The sequence below is a fragment of the Suncus etruscus genome, chromosome 7, assembly GCF_024139225.1.
Source record: "Suncus etruscus isolate mSunEtr1 chromosome 7, mSunEtr1.pri.cur, whole genome shotgun sequence".
NCBI lineage: Eukaryota > Metazoa > Chordata > Mammalia > Eulipotyphla > Soricidae > Suncus > Suncus etruscus.
Window position 1 is genome coordinate 122,603,543 of NC_064854.1, and position 18,070 is coordinate 122,621,612.

An 18,070-nucleotide genomic window follows, 5' to 3' on the forward strand; every position below is an offset into this window, starting at 1 on the left:
GGCTAGCGCAGGCAAGGCAGGCACCTTACCTTTAGCGCCACCGCCCGGCCCCAGTTTTCTTATTTCTAATCTCAGATCCTGTTGATTCTTTTTTTGAGGGGGCCACACCCATTTGATGCTCAGCGGTTACTCCTGGCTAAGCGCTCAGAAATTGCCCCTGGCTTGGGGAGACCATATGGGATGCCAGGGGATCCAACCAAGGTCCTTCCTTGGCTAGTGCTTGCAAGGCAGACACCTTACCTCTAGCGCCACCTCGCCGGCCCCCCTCTTGATTCTTATTTGTGGCACATTCAGTTTGTTCCAAGCTTTCTTTGAGTTCTATGAACATCCTCCATGTTTCTTCTGTAAAGTCCTCATCTGAGAGGCTAAATAGGTAGTTAGTACTTTTCAGGTCATTGGAGCTACCATCTTCGTTCTCTAAACATGGTGGAGGCCTGTGTCATTTCTCCATTGTCATGGCTGTAATGTGATGTTTTCTGTGTCCTGTGCTGGGGTTCCTTGAGTAGGAGGAATGTGTGGCTTCGGAGCTGAGGATCCTTCCCCTCAGTTGGGCACTGCCAGCATGGCTCTATTTTATTTTATCTTATTTTATTTTAGGCACTGTAATTTACTAACCATCATTAGTAGGATCTCATACACAAAATAATATAACAGCACACCTTCCACTCAAGTGTCCACTTTTCTCTACCACTGTTCCAGTGTCCCTTCCCAACTTTCAGTTCCAGTTAGCTGTGCCTGATGGGCCATAACTATTCTCCATTCAGAGTTCAGCCTTCGTGTGAAGCTGAGACTGTGTGGGACCAGGTGTCATCAGTAACATTGACCTACAAACTCAAGAAGCCATCATAAGGCCGTTTCTACAAGGTTTTAACCCCAGAGGACTTCGTGTTCACAGCTACATCCTGTTGACCTATTTCCACCTCCCTTTTTGTCTTTTATTTGAGCCATACTCACAGTTGCCAGGATGGTTACTCCTTAGACAGTGCTCAGGTTTTCTCTGATGCTCAGGAAAACTTGTGATGCTCGTGATAGAACCTAGATCTTTTTTTTTTTTTTTTTGATTTTTGGTTTTTGGGTCACACCCGGCGGTGCTCAGGGGTGACTCCTGGCTGTCTGCTCAGAAATAGCTCCTGGCAGGCACGGGGGACCATATGGGACACCGGGATTCGAACCAACCACCTTTGGTCCTGGATCGGCTGCTTGCAAGGCAAACGCCGCTGTGCTATCTCTCCGGGCCCGAACCTAGATCTTTTACATGAAAGCATGAAAGCTTTTTTTCATGGTGCTTTGAATTGCTTCACTAAAGTCCCTATAAGCTTCCTGGAGGTGGGGTGCAGCTATCAGCTAGCTGATATGGGGTCACATCTTCTAAATCAACTGAGTGGGTTTGCTGGCTTCCTCCTCCACTGGGGAAACACACAGAAGATTCTGGTTCTTCCCAAAGGTGGAATGGAGAGAGGCCGACTGCAGGCACGGGCATGATTGCCTCTGGAATTATCAGCAGCAGGAGCCGCGTGGCCACGTGGGCTGGGGTGATGAGTGAGAATAATTGTTCACAGGTTGGGGTCTATTTGTGACATGAGGTGCTGTGGGTGTGGGACGTGTGGTTTGTGAGAGGTAAGTGTGAGATTCTGAGGAAGGATGAGTCAGAGCCTCTGGAATGGCTCCTGGAGTGTGGAGGCTTCCTGAGGGGGCGTGGACACTCGTGATGGTTACATCTGCGATTAGAAATGGGCCCATCCCTGCAGTGAGCAGTTAGGTAAGTGTTTGTCTCCAGTATTTAGAACAATGTGATTAAGGCCAGAAGAGCTTGCTTATGCTTTTCTGCCAGCAAGAAACCAGAAATAAATAGACCGGGGAGCTCAAAGGGCCAGTGCATGTGGGAGCCACAGGGTTACTCTCCAGCACCAAATGTTCCCCCACCAGAGGAAGCAACTTTACACAGCACTGGGAGACTCTCCCCACCCACCCTCCAAAAAAAAAAAAGAAACCCAAAATACTTGGTCACCTAGGAACAGGGAGGCTAAGCAAACAGCGGAGAGAGGTGCCACTGGGTATCCCCTGGAATCCTCTGGAAAGCCTCCCCCTCAGGTTGCAGGACTGACCATGCTGGCTGCTGGATGGCGGGGTTCAGGGAAAGCCACGCATGGTGGCATCATTCCCTGGTGAGCCTTGCAGTCCTGTCACACAACAGGCTGGCCCAAGTCGGCACCATCAGTGAGATGGGAAGGGAGCCAGCCTCTGAGTGCCTGGAAAAACAGCAGAGTGGGAGGCCTCGGCCACACTCCCTCCATCTGCCTTGTGCTGGGAGGAAGCTGGGGCTCAGGGCCAAGAGGAAAGGGGAGCAAACTTGCTGCCAATTCCCAGAGCTGGGGGACGAGCAGGCCGAGAACTTCAGGCGGTTGCTAGCCCAGGCGACTGCAATGGTTCCTGGTGGTAACTCTCCATAGAGCCTTGAGCCTCCTGCGGGGCATCCTGAGCGCCAAATGGCTTCCCGAAGCTTTTCCCACACATACATTCACAGAACAGCAGAGGCTGTTGTTGCGTGGCACCCACTTTGAATCTGACCAACTGAATTTCAAGGTTCTCATTCAGTGTCCGTCTCTCAGCAAAGCCTTTTTCTTCTCCTGGACTGGCTTTCAGGACTGTCCTGCCCCCTCAGGAAAGCCGCCTTGGGCAGCCTATTTGTCCTGGGTCAGAGTCCTCTGTTGGTCTGCTAGGAGCAGATTCACCTCCTGGACCATGCTTCCAGAGAGCAGGAAAGCAAATTTGCAGATTTTGTTCACACACCTGCTGTCAGGGCCACCCCTGTCAGGTCACATTTCTTCTGTCACTTCTAACTTCCCATCTGTCAGCCACAGTGGCTGAATTGCCCTAGAATTGTCCTAGTGTCTCTAGGTAGGCACAAAAAACAAACAAACAAAAAACTGCCTGAGGTTCTGAGCAGACCACAGGACTGGTCTGGATGAGGTGAATTTTTCTGTGCCAGGAGACCCAGTTTTAGCATTCACTTGCTCTTTCACTTTTTGTTTTGTTTTGTTTTGTTTTGTTTTGTTTTTTTTGGTTTTTGGGCCACACCCGGCGATGCTCAGGGGTTACTCCTGGCTGTCTGCTCAGAAATAGCTCCTGGCAGGCACGGGGGACCATATGGGACACCGGGATTCGAACCAACCACCTTTGGTCCTGGATCGGCTGCTTGCAAGGCAAATGCCGCTGTGCTATCTTTCTAGGCCCCGCTCTTTCAGCCTTAACCTTTCCCAGGGAGTAGGGACGAGGCACTGCTAGGCCCTACAAAGAGGCCATGGGCAGGGCTGCAGAACGGGTAGCCCATTGGGCTGGTGATTATGAGGTGCTGCCAGAATCCTGAGTGAGCCTCAAAAATGGTTCCGTCTCTTCAAGCCTGTCAGCAAGATGCATGGCTGCTCAGCCTCACACCATTGGCGTTGGGGTGGGGAGGCGACTCAGCATGACCCCGTATTGGGAGGGGCACTTCATGACCTTTCTCAGATTTGCACTCCTCTACCCACAACAAAGCTGGGATTGTGTGACCATCGGACATACACCTTTATTCCTGTATTTCCCAAGTGGCTGGTTCGTAACTCTAGCTGCAGCACAGATTAGGAGCATGACAAATGATAAAATGATAAATTCGGACTGTGCTTGATGGCACAGTGAGGACAGGGAAGCAGCACTCAGAGGACAGGCCGGTGCTGCTAGATCAATGCTCACCACAACCCAGTGATCTGGATTGTCTGTGCATGTGTCTGTCAGGGTCTTCCTGCTTTAGCTGAGTCCTGCAGAAAGAGCCGTCTGGGCATGGTAATGAGAGTCACACAGGTAGGACAGTTAGTCCTGTTTGCCCTGCACAAGATCAGGGTCCTGCAGGGAGCCACACTCACACAGATGGACACATGCTGCTCTGCGCAGGTTAAGTTGGCCTGCTCTCTGGCTTTGCTGGCTAATGAGGACATCTGCCTATGCATATCCTTGCTGGGGGTTCTGAGTGCCAGCTCATAGAAACTGCAGAAATAAAGTGAGGGAAGAGCTTATAGCATTTCTGGTTTATGACCAGGAGACTGAGTTCTCAACAAGTCTTGGCTTAGCCTGGGTTGTTCTGGAGCAAATGAGTTTAGGTCCCCAGCATCAGTGGCGAGGTCCCCACATCCGCTCCCCAGAGACCCCCATTTCTTCTGTCTGTTACCCATTTCCACTCAGATTGTTTAGAACAACCAGTGCTCTCAGGACCCCTTTTTGTGGTCACTATCATTTCTGATCCTTGAAATTTTTCAGATAAGTAATTTAATGCATGTGAAGTCATGGCAGAAGTCTGGGGAGTTTGTGTCATGTTCCAAGCACCTCTGCATGCCTGCAGGGCCCCGTTTGTGAAGATACAGTGGTGTGTAGAGAGACAGACTTGAGCCTCTTTGGTGCCAGTGTAGTGAGGTCGCAGGAAGATAATTTTTTTTAAGTTTTTATTTTTCTTTTATTTGGTTTTGGGGGCACACCTGGTGGCTTTCAGGGGTTATTCCTGGATCTGCACTCAGAAATCACTTCTGGCAGGCTCAAGGGACCATTTGGGGGCTCAAACCCAGGTCTGTCCTGTGTTGGCTGTGTGCAAGGCAAACACTCTACTGCTGTGCTATCTCTCCGGCCCCAGATAATTTTCTTTGTTGTTCTTATTGTTTTTGAGCCACACCTGATAGTGCTCAGAAGTTACTCCTGGCTCTGCTCTCAGGGATGACACCTGGCAGTGCTCAGGGGACCATATGGGGAGCTGGGGGTCAAACCCTGATCAGCCATGTGCTCTACCCACTCTATTATTGCCCCAGATGTGGAGTCTTAGACAAGTACTTTCAATAGCCTTTTTTATTTGGTGGTTTTGGGCTTTCCGTTCTAGTGGTGTTGGGTCCACCAGGACTATACCCAATGGTGTTGAGGTCATGTGGTGGTGGGAATGGAACCCACTGCTCTGTGCCTGTCAGGTGCTCTTTGAACTATCCCTCTATCCCCTCTTTACCCTTTCTTGAACATCAGGCTGCTCTAAAGGAAAAGCAGCTTGCCTGGGAGGATTACCCTCTAGTCCCCATGGAGGCATCCCCCATCTCCAGCCCATATGCTCCCTACCTCCCTTGCTCTAATTCAAATCAATTATATATATGAGAGTTTTGTAGTTTTCAATGAGAACAACAAAAGCAAGATCCCAGCCTTTTCCTTCCTCTCCCAAGGTCTGGACACACTGAGACCAAATTGGCGCAGTGATGCCGAATTCACCCCCATTGGCACTTACCAATGGTGGGTGGTGTGGAGAAGGGAAGGAATAACACAGTGGCCACAAGCTTCTCCCTTCACTGTCTACATCCTACTCCTTTCCGGCAGGGCCAGGCCACCAGATGGCTCGGGGGTGGCACTGTCAGTGCAGCCATGGAGCCACTGCACCCCAGCCTTGCCCACTTCCTGCTACTCTCTCCTGGCCATAAGGCAGTGAGACTGAGAGACAGTCCCTCCCCATCCTGGGCCAAGGAGAGATTTCTGCACAGCTTACTCCTCCCTTTCAGAACCAAACAGAAGTGGGACTCGAGCCCTCTGGGAGGCTTTCTCCCTACTGCATCTAGACTATGGATAGTTTGCCTTACAGCACCCACTTGGAATCAAGCAATCTCCATATCCACAGGGAAATGCCCCCACCCATGACTTCAGTCACTGGGCAGCCAGTGCTTGTATAGTGTCTGTGTCCAAGTGACAGGCCTAAGCCTCTAGGGACACAAGAAAGGGACAGCCACACTGGAACCAGCAGGCATGGAACTCGCTCTTCTGTTTTTATTTGGAGACCACACCCAGTGCTGCTCCCAGGATTCTCCTGGGGTGGGCCTGGTGATTTTTTCGCATGGAGCACAGGGGCTGGATTGGTGCTGAAGGTTGAACCCTCCTGGTTCCACAGCCTGCCAGGAGAGCTCCTTGACTCCTGCTCTGGAGCTCAACATTCTAGCTAGGAAAGAATGGCAATGTTACCTAAGAACTAATTTAGGACAGAAAGGGGAGTTTATCCCTTAAACATTCTGCTTTTGTGTGAGTGCAAAGTAGAACATGAAAAAGAGTGGAGGTAGCAATGATAAAGAAAAGAAAATAATAATATGGAAATGGAGAGGAAGGGGTGAGAGCAGGGTAAGGAATGGAGAGCGGAGGAGGAGAAAGCAATGAGTGACCAGGGTCAGTTGGTGCCCAGTGGGTTTTGCTGCTCCTACTGGAGGTCCAGCTCAGCCTTGGGCAATGCAGCCCAACGAGTGTCTCTTCCTTCAGAATGCCCCTCCCATTGCTTCCTTCCACATCATCGCTCTCCACATGCCTCTGGATATGTGCCATGTGCCCCATGGGTGTGAAACTGGGTCCCGCCACCATCTCTAGATGTGATTTCAAGAGCTTTGGAAAGTGGCTCTGAGAAGATGAGGTGAATTATATTCAAAACTACTCGGACAAGATCAGGTGTGCATACAAAACTACTAAGTGTTCATCGAATACAAACATCACATGCCACAGTGGTCTACTTGAAAGAATTACAATGGTAAACTATATTTTGTTTAGCATACAAACACTGCATGTGCATCTACATGAAACCCCACAGCTCAGCCCTCTGTTCCCTCTTTAGCTGCTGTGTGGTGTGAGCCAGGGGCTGGGGAACGTGTCAGGGTTAGGCTGAGACTATGGTAGAGGTGATGGAAGAGGAAAACGGTGACAGATTCTTGGGAGTATGGAAGCCACTCAACATTGAATATGAGGCGAAGAGCTGAGGGGAAACATTTTCCACTTCTGTTTTTTTTTTCCTGATTTTTAGGCCATACCCCAATAGTACTCGGGGGTTACACCTGACTCTGCACTTAGGAATTACTCCTAGTGAGCTGAGGTACCCGTGAACACTGCAGAAGACCAACATGGACTTTGAGTTGCAAGTTAATACTGACAACATTATTTTCCCCTGCACACTTACTTCCACAAGGGTATATTTAAGGTCAGGTATTTTAAGTGTTGTTTTTTTTTTTTAATCACACCTGGCAACGCTCAGGGGTTACTCCTGGCTCTATGCTCAGAAATCTCTCCTGGCAGGCTCAAGGAACCATATGGGATGTCGGGATTCAAACCACCATCCTTCTGCATGAAAGGCAAATGCCCTACCTCCATGCTATCTCTCCAGCTCCTTTAAGGATTTTTTTTAAATGTAAAGTTTACATTATGTGAAAAGTTAATAAACTTATGCTGAGCCAAATGATACACAGGGGCCTGGGAGATGGTACAGAGGGTAAGGCACTTGCCTTGCAAGCATACCATTCAGTAAGCACAGCAAACTCTGTTCTTAAGTTCCCCGGACCCTCTATCATGAAAGAAAACCCCATCTCCTCCAGAAAGTCCCCCATACCTCATTCTTTTGAGACACTTGGTGAGTCTGGAGAGGAAAGAGATACTTGGGGGTTTAGGAGATGGTTTGTGATTGGAGCAGTGGACTTGAGAGGAAGGTCTAGAGCCTGAGTGTACGGAGGCCTCCCATCATGGGGCTGCTCTTTCAAATGTTAGCATCAAGGCCACCATTTGATCCAGAGAAGGGAAGAGCAGGGAGGGTCAAGGGAAGATAAGGAAGGGTCGGAAGGGGCAAAAGGGGGAGACAACTAAGCTAATGGTTGTGGACAAAGCTTGCTGAAAAGACGGCAGAAGCTCCCCAATTCCCCTATGGGGGAAGAAGGTTGACTTACACCTTCATCTTTAGTTCAAACCCGGCACCCCATGTGGCTCGGCTAGGAGTAAACCCTGAACAATTGGGTGTGGCCCACCCGCCCTCAGCCAATATTGCAGTCTTTTTGCCTGATAACTGCTGGAAGTTTGGTGGCAGACCCGAGGAAGGGGTGCTGGGGGCTTGCCCAAGGCCTCCAGCCACTGACCTTAGCAGGCACAGCCTCAAGGGAGACGCCATTGGGACACAAGTGTCTGAGGAGGAAGCGAGGGGTCGAGCCTGTCAGGTGGGTCAGCATGGTGTCAACAGAGCAGAAGCTCAGCTGCAGGAGCTCCTGGCCTGTGAGAATTCAAGGCCACAGTGAGGACGCCTGCAAGGCAGCAGCAGCCAGAAGAGGAGAAAATGGGAAAGCCCAAATGCTGAGTTCCCAGAACCCCCGGGATTTTAAGAAAGGATGTGACACTGCCACTTTCTGCAGCCCAAGAGAGCTGCTTTTGAAGAGAATGATGGGGCTCGGAGGCATGGCGGAGGTGGGGGCAAGTGGGGAGATTTGACAGGTCGAAGTAGGCAAGCCTGGGAGAAAGGGAGGCTCCTAGGCAGGGTGTGAGAGGATGGTGTTGAAGAGAGTGGAGAGACAGACGCTCCAGGGAGCAGCCAGGGCATAGGTTCTTGACTTCTCATGGGGCTGCTAACCAGTGCAGCCGTCCAGTCCCAAAGACCTTCCCCACCCTATTCTCAGGATGGGCTCCTTCAGAGTCCCAGGCCACTGAGGCCAGACCTGGCAGAATCAGCTCTGACTGTGTGTCCTACTTACAAGCGCTGTCCATAGTGGTGGGGGGCAGAGAAACAGTACAGCGGGTAGGGCGTTTGCACACAGCTCACCCTGGTTTGATCCCTGGCATCCCAGCCCTGTGAGGATGATCCTTCAGGTCCTCTGACTGTAACCCAAAAGGGGGGGGGGGGGAAAGGGGGTTCCTGTATGGCCTCTCCCTGATTTAAGCCCAGGCACGTGTGAGTCAGGTGAGTCAGGTTTTGGCAAAATCAGGGCAGTGATGCCGGAGGGGGCTAGGTGTGTGGCCAGCGGTGGGGTGGGCCGGGCCTTTACTGACACCCTCTCTCACCAACCTTGCCCAGGGGTCACGGTGGGCTGTGGTCTCTGGAACCCCTAGTGAGAGGAGTGCACAGTCAGCCACACTGGCTATTGGGGCCTCCCAGGAGCCTCTGGCTGGGCCCCAGTAGGAAAAGCTTGTGTATGAGCTATTTCTGGGGTGTTTGAACTTGTATCAAAATGAAAAATAGCCTGACTGCAGCACTGGGCATGATGTCAATGCGGGTGATCTGACACACCAGGGCGGCTCTCCAAGGGAGGGCCAGACCTGCACGGCAGGAAGACAGGCTGATGTCTACCATAGGGAGGGGAACCAGCTGGGGGCCTTCGGGGCTTCCTGGCAGCCCTGGAGGTGCCCCAATCAGGCTACGTCTAGAAAAATATGCAGGTTTCCTGAGTTGCAGCACTTGGGGCCTGATGAGGCAAAGCTGGGTTCCACTTTCTGGAGCTGAGACAGTGACAGGCGTCAGGGCCAACCGTGTCCCTGTAGGGAGGAGATGGACTCCCCTTGTACCAGCCCCCACGTCCCTAGCACGTGGCCATGAGAGTAGCAGGGAGAGGCAGTGTTCGTAGGTCTCCTCGAATCGGGGTCCTGACAGTGGCACTGGGTGAGGGAGTGCAAGCTGGGAAAAAAATACGCTGAGAGTCACAGACCCACGAAACCCTGATATTCTGGTTTCTTGCACAGTTGGCTACTTACTTACCTTACGGAGGCACTGCTCTGTAGCTCCTGCTATCCCCACCATGAAATAGCCTCTTAGCTACACCCCATCCTCCCTCCCATCCTATTGCCACAGGCACCCCTGGAGGCTTCTGCCAATCTGCCAAGGTGAGAGGATAGGCCTAAGTCGAGAAGTGGCAGAGCATCACCTCCAGGAGCCTTCAAAGGGTCCCTTCACATCCTCTTTGGTTCCAGGTAAAAGCTCTACATCTGGAAATGCATTCCTCTCTAGGTTACATCCCAAATCAGGTTCACAGAGCTGTGGGATCACAGGCCTGCCATGTTGGTGGAAGCCAGTCTGGAGGGCGCAAGCTGTGGCGTACTTTGGATGCCACTGCAGAAGGTTCTCATCACAGCCGCACCAGCATGGGGGAGCTGGCCTTCAGCCTGGCTGTTATGTGTCTGCAGTCATCTCATTCTTCCCTACCCCTCTTCCTAAAGGGGTACGGAGCTTGAAATAGGGAGGGCATGGTCCCTCCCAGGCAGCTCCCAGGAATTCCATCAGGGCAGCAGAAAGGTGCAACCCCAGCAGGGGGAACCCCAGTAGGGAGTGTTGGGATCGGCACTGCCTCAGCCTGGAGGCCTGCTGTGCTTTGCCATGTGCCTGGGCCTGAGCCGGGAGGCAGCAAGGGTGTGGTCTGTGCTCACCGTCTGGAAGAGGCTCGATAGAAATAGCTATACCCATCTGGGCGGTGAGTCACTGGGGCATTGCAGCCGCTCCTTGGAGAGGTTCTATTTTGGAGATGCCTGTGACACAACCTGAGTGATGGGGGCTGGAAAGAAGGAAGGTTCTGGTAGTTGGTGCGGGAGGTTCAGCACATGTCCTAGTTCAACCCTCTCCCAAGGGCAGCTTCCGGGACAAGCTCCAGGGAAAGCAACTTCCCTTTCTGGGGTGGGGCACTCCACATGGCAGGACGCAGGGACAAGAGTTCTGGGTGTGAGCCAGACACCTCAAAGCAGGGGTCCTCAAACTTTTTTTTTTTTTTGGTTTTTGGGCCACACCCGGCAGTGTTCAGGGGTCACTCCTGGCTGTTCTCTCAGAAATAGCTCCTGGCAGGCACAGGGAACCATATGGGCACTGGGATTCGAACCAACCACCTTTGGTCCTGGATTGGCTGCTTGCAAGGCAAATGCCACTGTGCTATCTCTCCGGGCCCAGTCCTCAAACTTTTTAAACGGGGCCAGTTCACTGTCCCTCAGACCATTGGAGGGTCTGACTATAGTAAAAAAAAAAAAACAAAAAACTTATGAACGAATTCTTATGCACACTGCATATATCTTATTTTGCAATGAAGAAACAAAACAGATACAAATACAATATGTGGCCCTCGACCATAGTTTGAGGACCACTGCCTCAAAGGCAGGAACTGAGTTTGTAGCTGCCTGGGACTAACACCTGGATCTCCCCCAAACAGGGCCTTTCTTGGGATGATTAGAAGGAGCTTGTCTTGGGAGCTCCACTTTATAGTAATGATTCCCTCCCAGGAGTGACCTGTTTAAGGGGAGCCCTGGGTGGAAGTTCAGGCACATATATACATACATACATACATACATACATACATACATACATACATGCGTTGTTTCCTCTGTGACTTTCTCAGTGCAAACATGGAGCCGCTGTGGGTCTTAGTCAGCATCGGAATGTGTGTACAGCCTCAGCTGGGAATGGCTTCACTGCCTGTTCTTTGGGGCTCTAAAGCAAGAGGGCTCTGCACAGAGTCCCATGGCCTGGCCTGTATGGGTCTGGGTGGACACTGGAAGAGGCAGAACCCGGAAGGCCAGCCCTGGCCTCACTGCTCAGTCATGCCCATCTTGTGCTCCTGCATTACATGGGTACTAGGCAGTTCTCACCAAATTGCTATGTTCACCCACCCTCAGACACTGCTCTTGGGCTGCTCCCCATCTAATGGTCACCTGACACTGAGAGCAGGGCTCATGGTGCCCACCAGGTAGACACAAGACAAGGCCAGACTTGGCCTTTTCTTGGTGATTGGGGACAAGGTAGTCTTCCCTTAAGTGGGGCCCCCTCACTGGGGTGTTGAATCTCCCCACTCCTGTCTTGTTGGGGTGCTTACCACGAGCCAGCCTCTTGCCTGCACTGACTGTGCCCTGCACAAGGGCACCAGGCTGGGGAAGATGGGCACAAGATACCCAAGGAGCAAATGAGTAGATGATTCTTGGACCTCAGGAAAATGAAAAAAGGATCTACAGAAAGTGAACTGGATAAGTGGTGTGAGGGGTGAGAGATGTGTTAGTCTGGCCAGAGAGTGCCAGGTGGAGACATTCAAGCTAAGACTTCTGAGGCTAATGACGCTGGGATAGGTAAAGGCCCTGGGACAGCAGTGAGCTCAAAGACCAGTGTCTCTGCAGTGACCGATCTAGGAAAGCAGCAGGTGACGGTATCAGCTAGACCAGAAACAAGATAAACCGTGTAAGTCTCATGGAATCAACTACAAGGGTTTGAATCTGTAACTAAAGCTCTGAATTAAATGCGGAGGTTTCAAAGAAAAGTATGTTGGCTCATAGACTGGAATCCATCTCCAGACTAGATGGAATTCATGAAGCAGTTATCTCTCTTAGGCACTGCTCTTCTCCCCACCCCGTTGACCTCCTCATTTGAGCATCTCTACAGATGAGGAAAAAGCAGCTTTCAGACTGGCGCCCAGAAGAGCTAAAAGCTCTTTTCAATCCTGTTGTTTTTAACTAAGTAACTTGAAAGATCATAGGCCCTCATAGGCACCCCTAGTCAGGATCAGTGTAGGACTCAGCCTGACTCGTGAGCCCACTTTACTCAGTGGGGGTCAGTGACAGAGACAACTACATGCATGTCATGTCACATGAAAGGCAATTCATGTTCTGTTTTGGATGTACAAATCATCCCATTTTCCTAAAACACTTTTTTTTTGGAGCCAGAGTGATAGGACAGTGGTTAGGGCACATGGCCTGTAAGTGGCAAGCCCAGATTCAATCCCTACTACCCCATGTGATCCACCAAGAGTGATCCCTGTGCATAGAGCCAGGAGTCAGTCTTGAGCATCACCGGGTATGGTCCAAAAACAACTAAATAAAACAATAATCCTCCTGGAGGGTAGACACTGACCTGAGATGTTATTCCCTCTGTCATGAGTCTAGTTTAAATCCCAGCATCACATAAGCACCATCATATGAGCACCATCAAGTGTCTTCCCAGAAATGTCTTCCTGAAGAAAAAATGATTAGATTCCAATTACACTGTTAATTATATCACATCACTTTTTTTTTTAATTTACCTGCTTTCAAGATTGTTCATATATAGGGCCAGATAGTACAGTGGTAGGGCACTTGCCTTGTATATAGCCAATCAGGGTTTGATCCCTGGCATCCTATAATGTCTTCTGAGCCAATTAGGAGTTGATTCATAAACACAGACCTATGAGTAAGCTCTAAGTACAACTGATTGTGGAAAAAAAAAAAGATTATTTATCTAGATTAGCAAGGCTCTGAGCTCCTCCAGGCCAGGAATCCTCATTTCTTTTCATTTTCCATTCCTCTCTCCTACCTATCCCTATTCATTGATGATGCATTAGGGGAGTTTAACTGCAAACCTGCCCCATACCAAACACTATGCTGTGGCTCCCATTTCTTCCTGAGTCACATTCCTGGGCTGCTGTGCGAAAATGACCTGAAGGGGACACAGAGTGGCAGGGAGAGAGGAACAGTCGAAGAATGTCAGCTCCTGCAGACAGGAGTGTTGTATTAAATATTAATTATTAAGAACCCGGTGGTGCATGATGGAGTTGGATGGACAGTGCCTGCAGTGCTTCTGGCATAGTGGGTCTGTAGGTATTAGGGTGACGGCGAAGAAATAATCCATAGCAATCAGATTTCAGGAGACATGAAATTTTATTATAAGGCCCTAACCACCATGTGTGGCTTCTAAGTTAAACAGCCTCTTTCCTGCTATCTCTCATCTCTCCATCCTGCGTCTTCCTTGCAGAGCCTCTCTCTCACCCCTCAGGCAACCCCGTTGTTACCAACCAGACCCCTCCCATCCAGGTAAGATAGACAGGAAGTTTGGGAGGGCTTACAAGGAGGATAGACACATGAATTGAAGAGACGAGATATGGACATGAAATGATGTACATGAAAATGTCAGAGCTGACGCATGGTGGGAGGACTCTTGCACATGAGGGTATGTCAGGCTGTGGTGGGTGGCTAGAAGTGGGCACATGGACAGCCTCCACTAGCTCCAAGTGCCTGGCAGCTCTTGAGAGCCTAGCAATGCCCTCTGCACCTTCAGCTTGCCCCAGTAGTACAGACTCTGGGCCAGACTTGATATTTATTTTTCGTTGTTGTTATTTTGGGTTTTTTGGGGGGGGGCTGTACTCGGTGACGCTCGGGTTACTCCTGGCTATGCGCTCAGAAAAGACTCCTGGCTTGGGGGACCATATAGGACACTGGGGATTGAACTGAATGCATGGCAAACAACCTAGCACTGTGTTAGGAGCTGACCTGGGCGCCGTGGGCCTGCAGAGATGTAGACCATGAACTCCACCAGTGGTGGTTTCCATACTGACTGTGCTGCTTCCTCCTCAGGTGAAGGAGTGGCTTTGTCTCAACTGCCAGATGCAAAGGGCTCTGGGGATGGACATGACCACAGCTCCTCGCTCCAAGAGTCAGCAGCAGCTGCACTCCCCAGCATTGTCTCCTGCCCACTCCCCAGCCAAACCGCCCCTGGGAAAGATGGAGCCAGAGAGAGGACGGGGCCCCGGGGAGCCCCCACCTGGACCTCGCCAGGCCAAGAAGCCCAAGGCCACATCAGGGCCGGGGCCTGCCCAGGCAGCTGCCCCTCCAGAGGGCGGCAGGGTTTCTCCTCAGCCCCCTCACCCCGTCAAGCCTTCCTCTGCTGAGCCCAGGCCCTCCACCGGAGAGGCCCTGGCCAAAAGTGCCACTGCGGCGCCCTCTGGACCCAGTGCTGCTGAGCAGACCCAGGAGGGCCTCACTGGGAAGCTCTTCGGCCTTGGCGCGTCGCTGCTGACCCAGGCAAGCACTCTCATGTCTGCGCAGCCTGAGGCCGAGGCCCAGGGACAGCCTGCCCCCAGCAAGGGACCGCCCAAGATCGTCTTCAGTGATGCCAGCAAGGAGGCTGGCCCACGACCCCCGGGCTCAGGGCCCGGGCCAGGACCAGCGCTGGGAGCCAAAGCTGAGCCTGGTGCTCCAACGGGACCAGGAGCGGGGCAGGGAGCCCAAGCAAGAACTGGGGGCACGATGAGTCCTAAGCATGGCAAAGCAGAGCACCAGGCAGTGTCCAAGGCGTCTGCCAAGCCAAAGACAGTGCCGAAGGAAAGGGCCACCTGCCCACTGTGCCAAGCCGAGCTCAATGTGGGTGGCAAGGGCCCCGCCAACTACAACACCTGCACCACCTGCAAGCTCCAGGTGTGCAACCTGTGCGGCTTCAACCCGACTCCCCACCTGGTAGAGGTAAGTCACGGGACCCCTTGTGCGCTCAATCTTGGGGAGCGTCTGAGGCCTGGGACAGAGGGTCCAGGGCATAAGAACCAGAAAGGAGGGGCCGGGTAGGTGGCGCTGGAGGTAAGGTGTCTGCCTTGCAAGCGCTAGCCAAGGAAGGACCGCGGTTCGATCCCCCGGCGTCCCATATGGTCCCCCCAAGCCAGGGGCGATTTCTGAGCACATAGCCAGGAGTAACCCCTGAGCGTCAAACGGGTGTGGCCCCCCCCCAAAAAAAAAAAAAGAACCAGAAAGGGAAAGGATGATGATGCTGCAGAGGGGTCCCAGGACAGCCCTTTTACCCAGCCTGACTGTCGCTGCTGGGGCTGAGCAAGGACACACACACACACACACACACACACACACACACACACACACACACTACACACACTACACACACGTGACCAGCTGACTAGTACCCCAAGCTGTTCCTCCAGGTATCTGGCTCAGGCCATCTTCCAGGCCCCACCCTGCCACTTCCCCACACCCCCAGATGCTGGGAACTTGCAGAAGAGAGCTGACCTGGCTGTTGGGGTGCGGTGGGAACACGACTCTGCAAGTCACTCCAAGACTAGGGCTGCTCTAGTCCAGAGACCGCAGGCTCATTGTAGGTTGGCTAGGGTGCCGTGATGTTTCAGGGCTATGAGCCCCATTAAACTGCTGAGCTGGAGAGACTTCCCTCTGGCATTTTTCTCACTAAGCAGAACTTGCAGGGGCCAGAATCCCTGAGCACGAGTGTGACTGTTCCTGAGGGCTCCTCTCAGAGCCCAGCGGCCAGGCCAGGAACTGCTGACTCAGCCCGAGCAGATGCCAGGAAAACATCTGTATTCTTCTGATCTTACTTTCATTAGCTGCTTGGTTCTCACCCTTAAGAATCTGGGTTTCTGGGCCCGGAGAGATAGCACAGTGGTGTTTGCCTTGCAAACAGCCGACCCAGGACCAAAGGTGGTTGGTTCGAATCCCGGTGTCCCATATGGTCCCCCGTGCCTGCCAGGAGCTATTTCTGAGCAGACAGCCAGGAGTCACCCCTGAGCAACACTGGGTGTGACCCAAAAACTAAAAAAAAAAAAAAAAAAAAAAGAATCTGGGTTTCTGGGGCCAGAGAGATAGCATGGAGGTAAGACATTTGCCTATCATGCAGAAGGATGGTGGTTCGAATCCCAGCATCCCATATGGTCCCCTGTGCCTGCCAGGGGCAATTTCTGAGCATAGAGCCAGGAGTAACCCCTGAGCACTGCCGGGTGTGACCCAAAAACAAAAACAAAAACAAAAAAATCTGGATTTCTGCCTCTGGGTGGTCAGCCATGGCCCCTGCCTCACTTTCATATCCAGCCTCTCTCTCACACCCTCTGTCAACATATGCTGGGTTTCTGACCTCCCAGTTCAGGCCCTCTGCTTCTCGTCCTGTCAGAGAGGGATCCACCTCTGATGGAGAGGGACCCAGCTTCTATGATGTCTTCCCTCTGCTTCTGCCTAGCAAGGTTGCTTCCTGGGAGGGGTGGATAGGCAGTCATGACTGTGCCATCCAAGAGACAAGCTGGTGTCCTGAGTCATCCTCAGCTCCCTCTTTCACTGCATGGAACAAACCCTGCCAGTGCTATGTCCCCACCAGTGTGAGGATTTCATTTCCTCTACAACCCTACAGCCACAGCAGGGTCCCATCCCTTTGCCTGACACCCAGAGCCTACTGCAGGCTCTGTGCCCATAGACCCTCGGAAGGGCTGCTTGAAAGGTTGGTGCTGGTACTCCTTCCCCCCAACAACTACGGTTGCTCCTCTTCATCCAGGCCCTTAACCAGGCCCCGGGCAGCCTCACATCTCAGCTCAGTGAATGGCTGCTTGAGTCTCAGAACAATTTTGTGCTTCTCTGTGCCCTACTTTGTTGCTTTTTTTGGTTTTGGGGCCACACCCAAAATGCTCAGGAGTTACTCCTGGCTATGCGCTCAGAAATCACTCCTGGCGCAGGGACCATATGGGACCCCCGGGGGGTCGAACCACAGTCCGTCCTAGGTCAGCCGTGTGCAAGGCAAATGCCCTACGATTTGTGCCACCGCTCTGGCCCCTTTGTTGCTTTCTGGTGTGAGGCAGCTGATGTCTCAGCAGCTCACACTTGCCTCTGATGCACCCTGCTGTGAGAGAGGTGGTGGGCCCGGGGTATCTTTTTCGGGGCTGAAACCCACTCTGGTTGTGGTTCCGGCTATCTCCCAGCTCTGCCATGCTGCAGTGAGCAAGGCAGCCCCGGAGGTCTCATGCTCTGAGATTGGGCTCTGCTTAGCATGAAGTGAGGTGTGCCTGTAGGCTAGGCCGGTGTGAGGGTAGAGCAGCATGTCCACTCCCTATCTCCAGGCCACCCTCCTTGCCTCTGTGCAGTGACTCTCGTCCTCACCATCACCATCTTTCTGCACAGGCAGCTCAGAGAATATGGTGTAGGAGGCAATAAAACTAGATCATTCTTTCTCCCCTTGAAATTTCCTCTGAAGGAAAAAAAGATAACCATAGTGCTATTTAGTGAGTCATTTCATAATTAAGAGTTGTTGACTCCAATTTTTTTTCACCTATTTATCTTTTTGAAGGATAATGGTACCCTATGGCTTAATTTTTAATTGGCTTTCATTTCAAAAGAGTTTGTGAAGAAATTAGTGAAATTGGAATTATTACAGTAACATTTCGTAGTTTATTATTGTAGCCAAAATGCCACTGGAACCCTGCAGAAACTGCATCTCTGCAACCTAGGCCTTGGGCCAAGGGGCTGGGTCCTGTGATAAATGGGGTGAGGGGTCGGGCCAGACTGGTCTAGGGCTGAGGCTGCAGTGAGGCACCAGGCTAGATGCCACTAGCTCCCAGCCTGCCTCACACTGCCTTTTGGGGTAGGTACTCTGAAAACCTGGTGTCAGCCCATCTGAATTGGATGTCTTAGCACCCCTTTAGATTTCTGGGAATTCAAGTAAGCTGTCATAACTTAGATTTTTATGCAAGGTCAGGCCTCAGGTCAGGAGATTAAAACAAAATGGCTTAAAGAGAGTGCCTAGAGGCCGGAG

At 51.8% G+C, this 18,070-nt stretch overlaps 1 protein-coding gene across 4 annotated transcripts in view; it reads left to right on the top strand.

Moving 5' to 3' along the window:
- The window catches only part of BSN (bassoon presynaptic cytomatrix protein), a 112,234-nt gene that overhangs the window by 71,285 nt on the left and 22,879 nt on the right, over window positions 1-18,070 (top strand). For all 4 annotated transcript variants that reach the window (XM_049777286.1, XM_049777287.1, XM_049777288.1 and 1 more), the window contains exon 3: window positions 14,122-15,006. In XM_049777286.1, coding sequence (XP_049633243.1) covers window positions 14,122-15,006 — 885 coding nt within the window. The remainder of the gene's footprint in view (window positions 1-14,121; window positions 15,007-18,070) is intronic.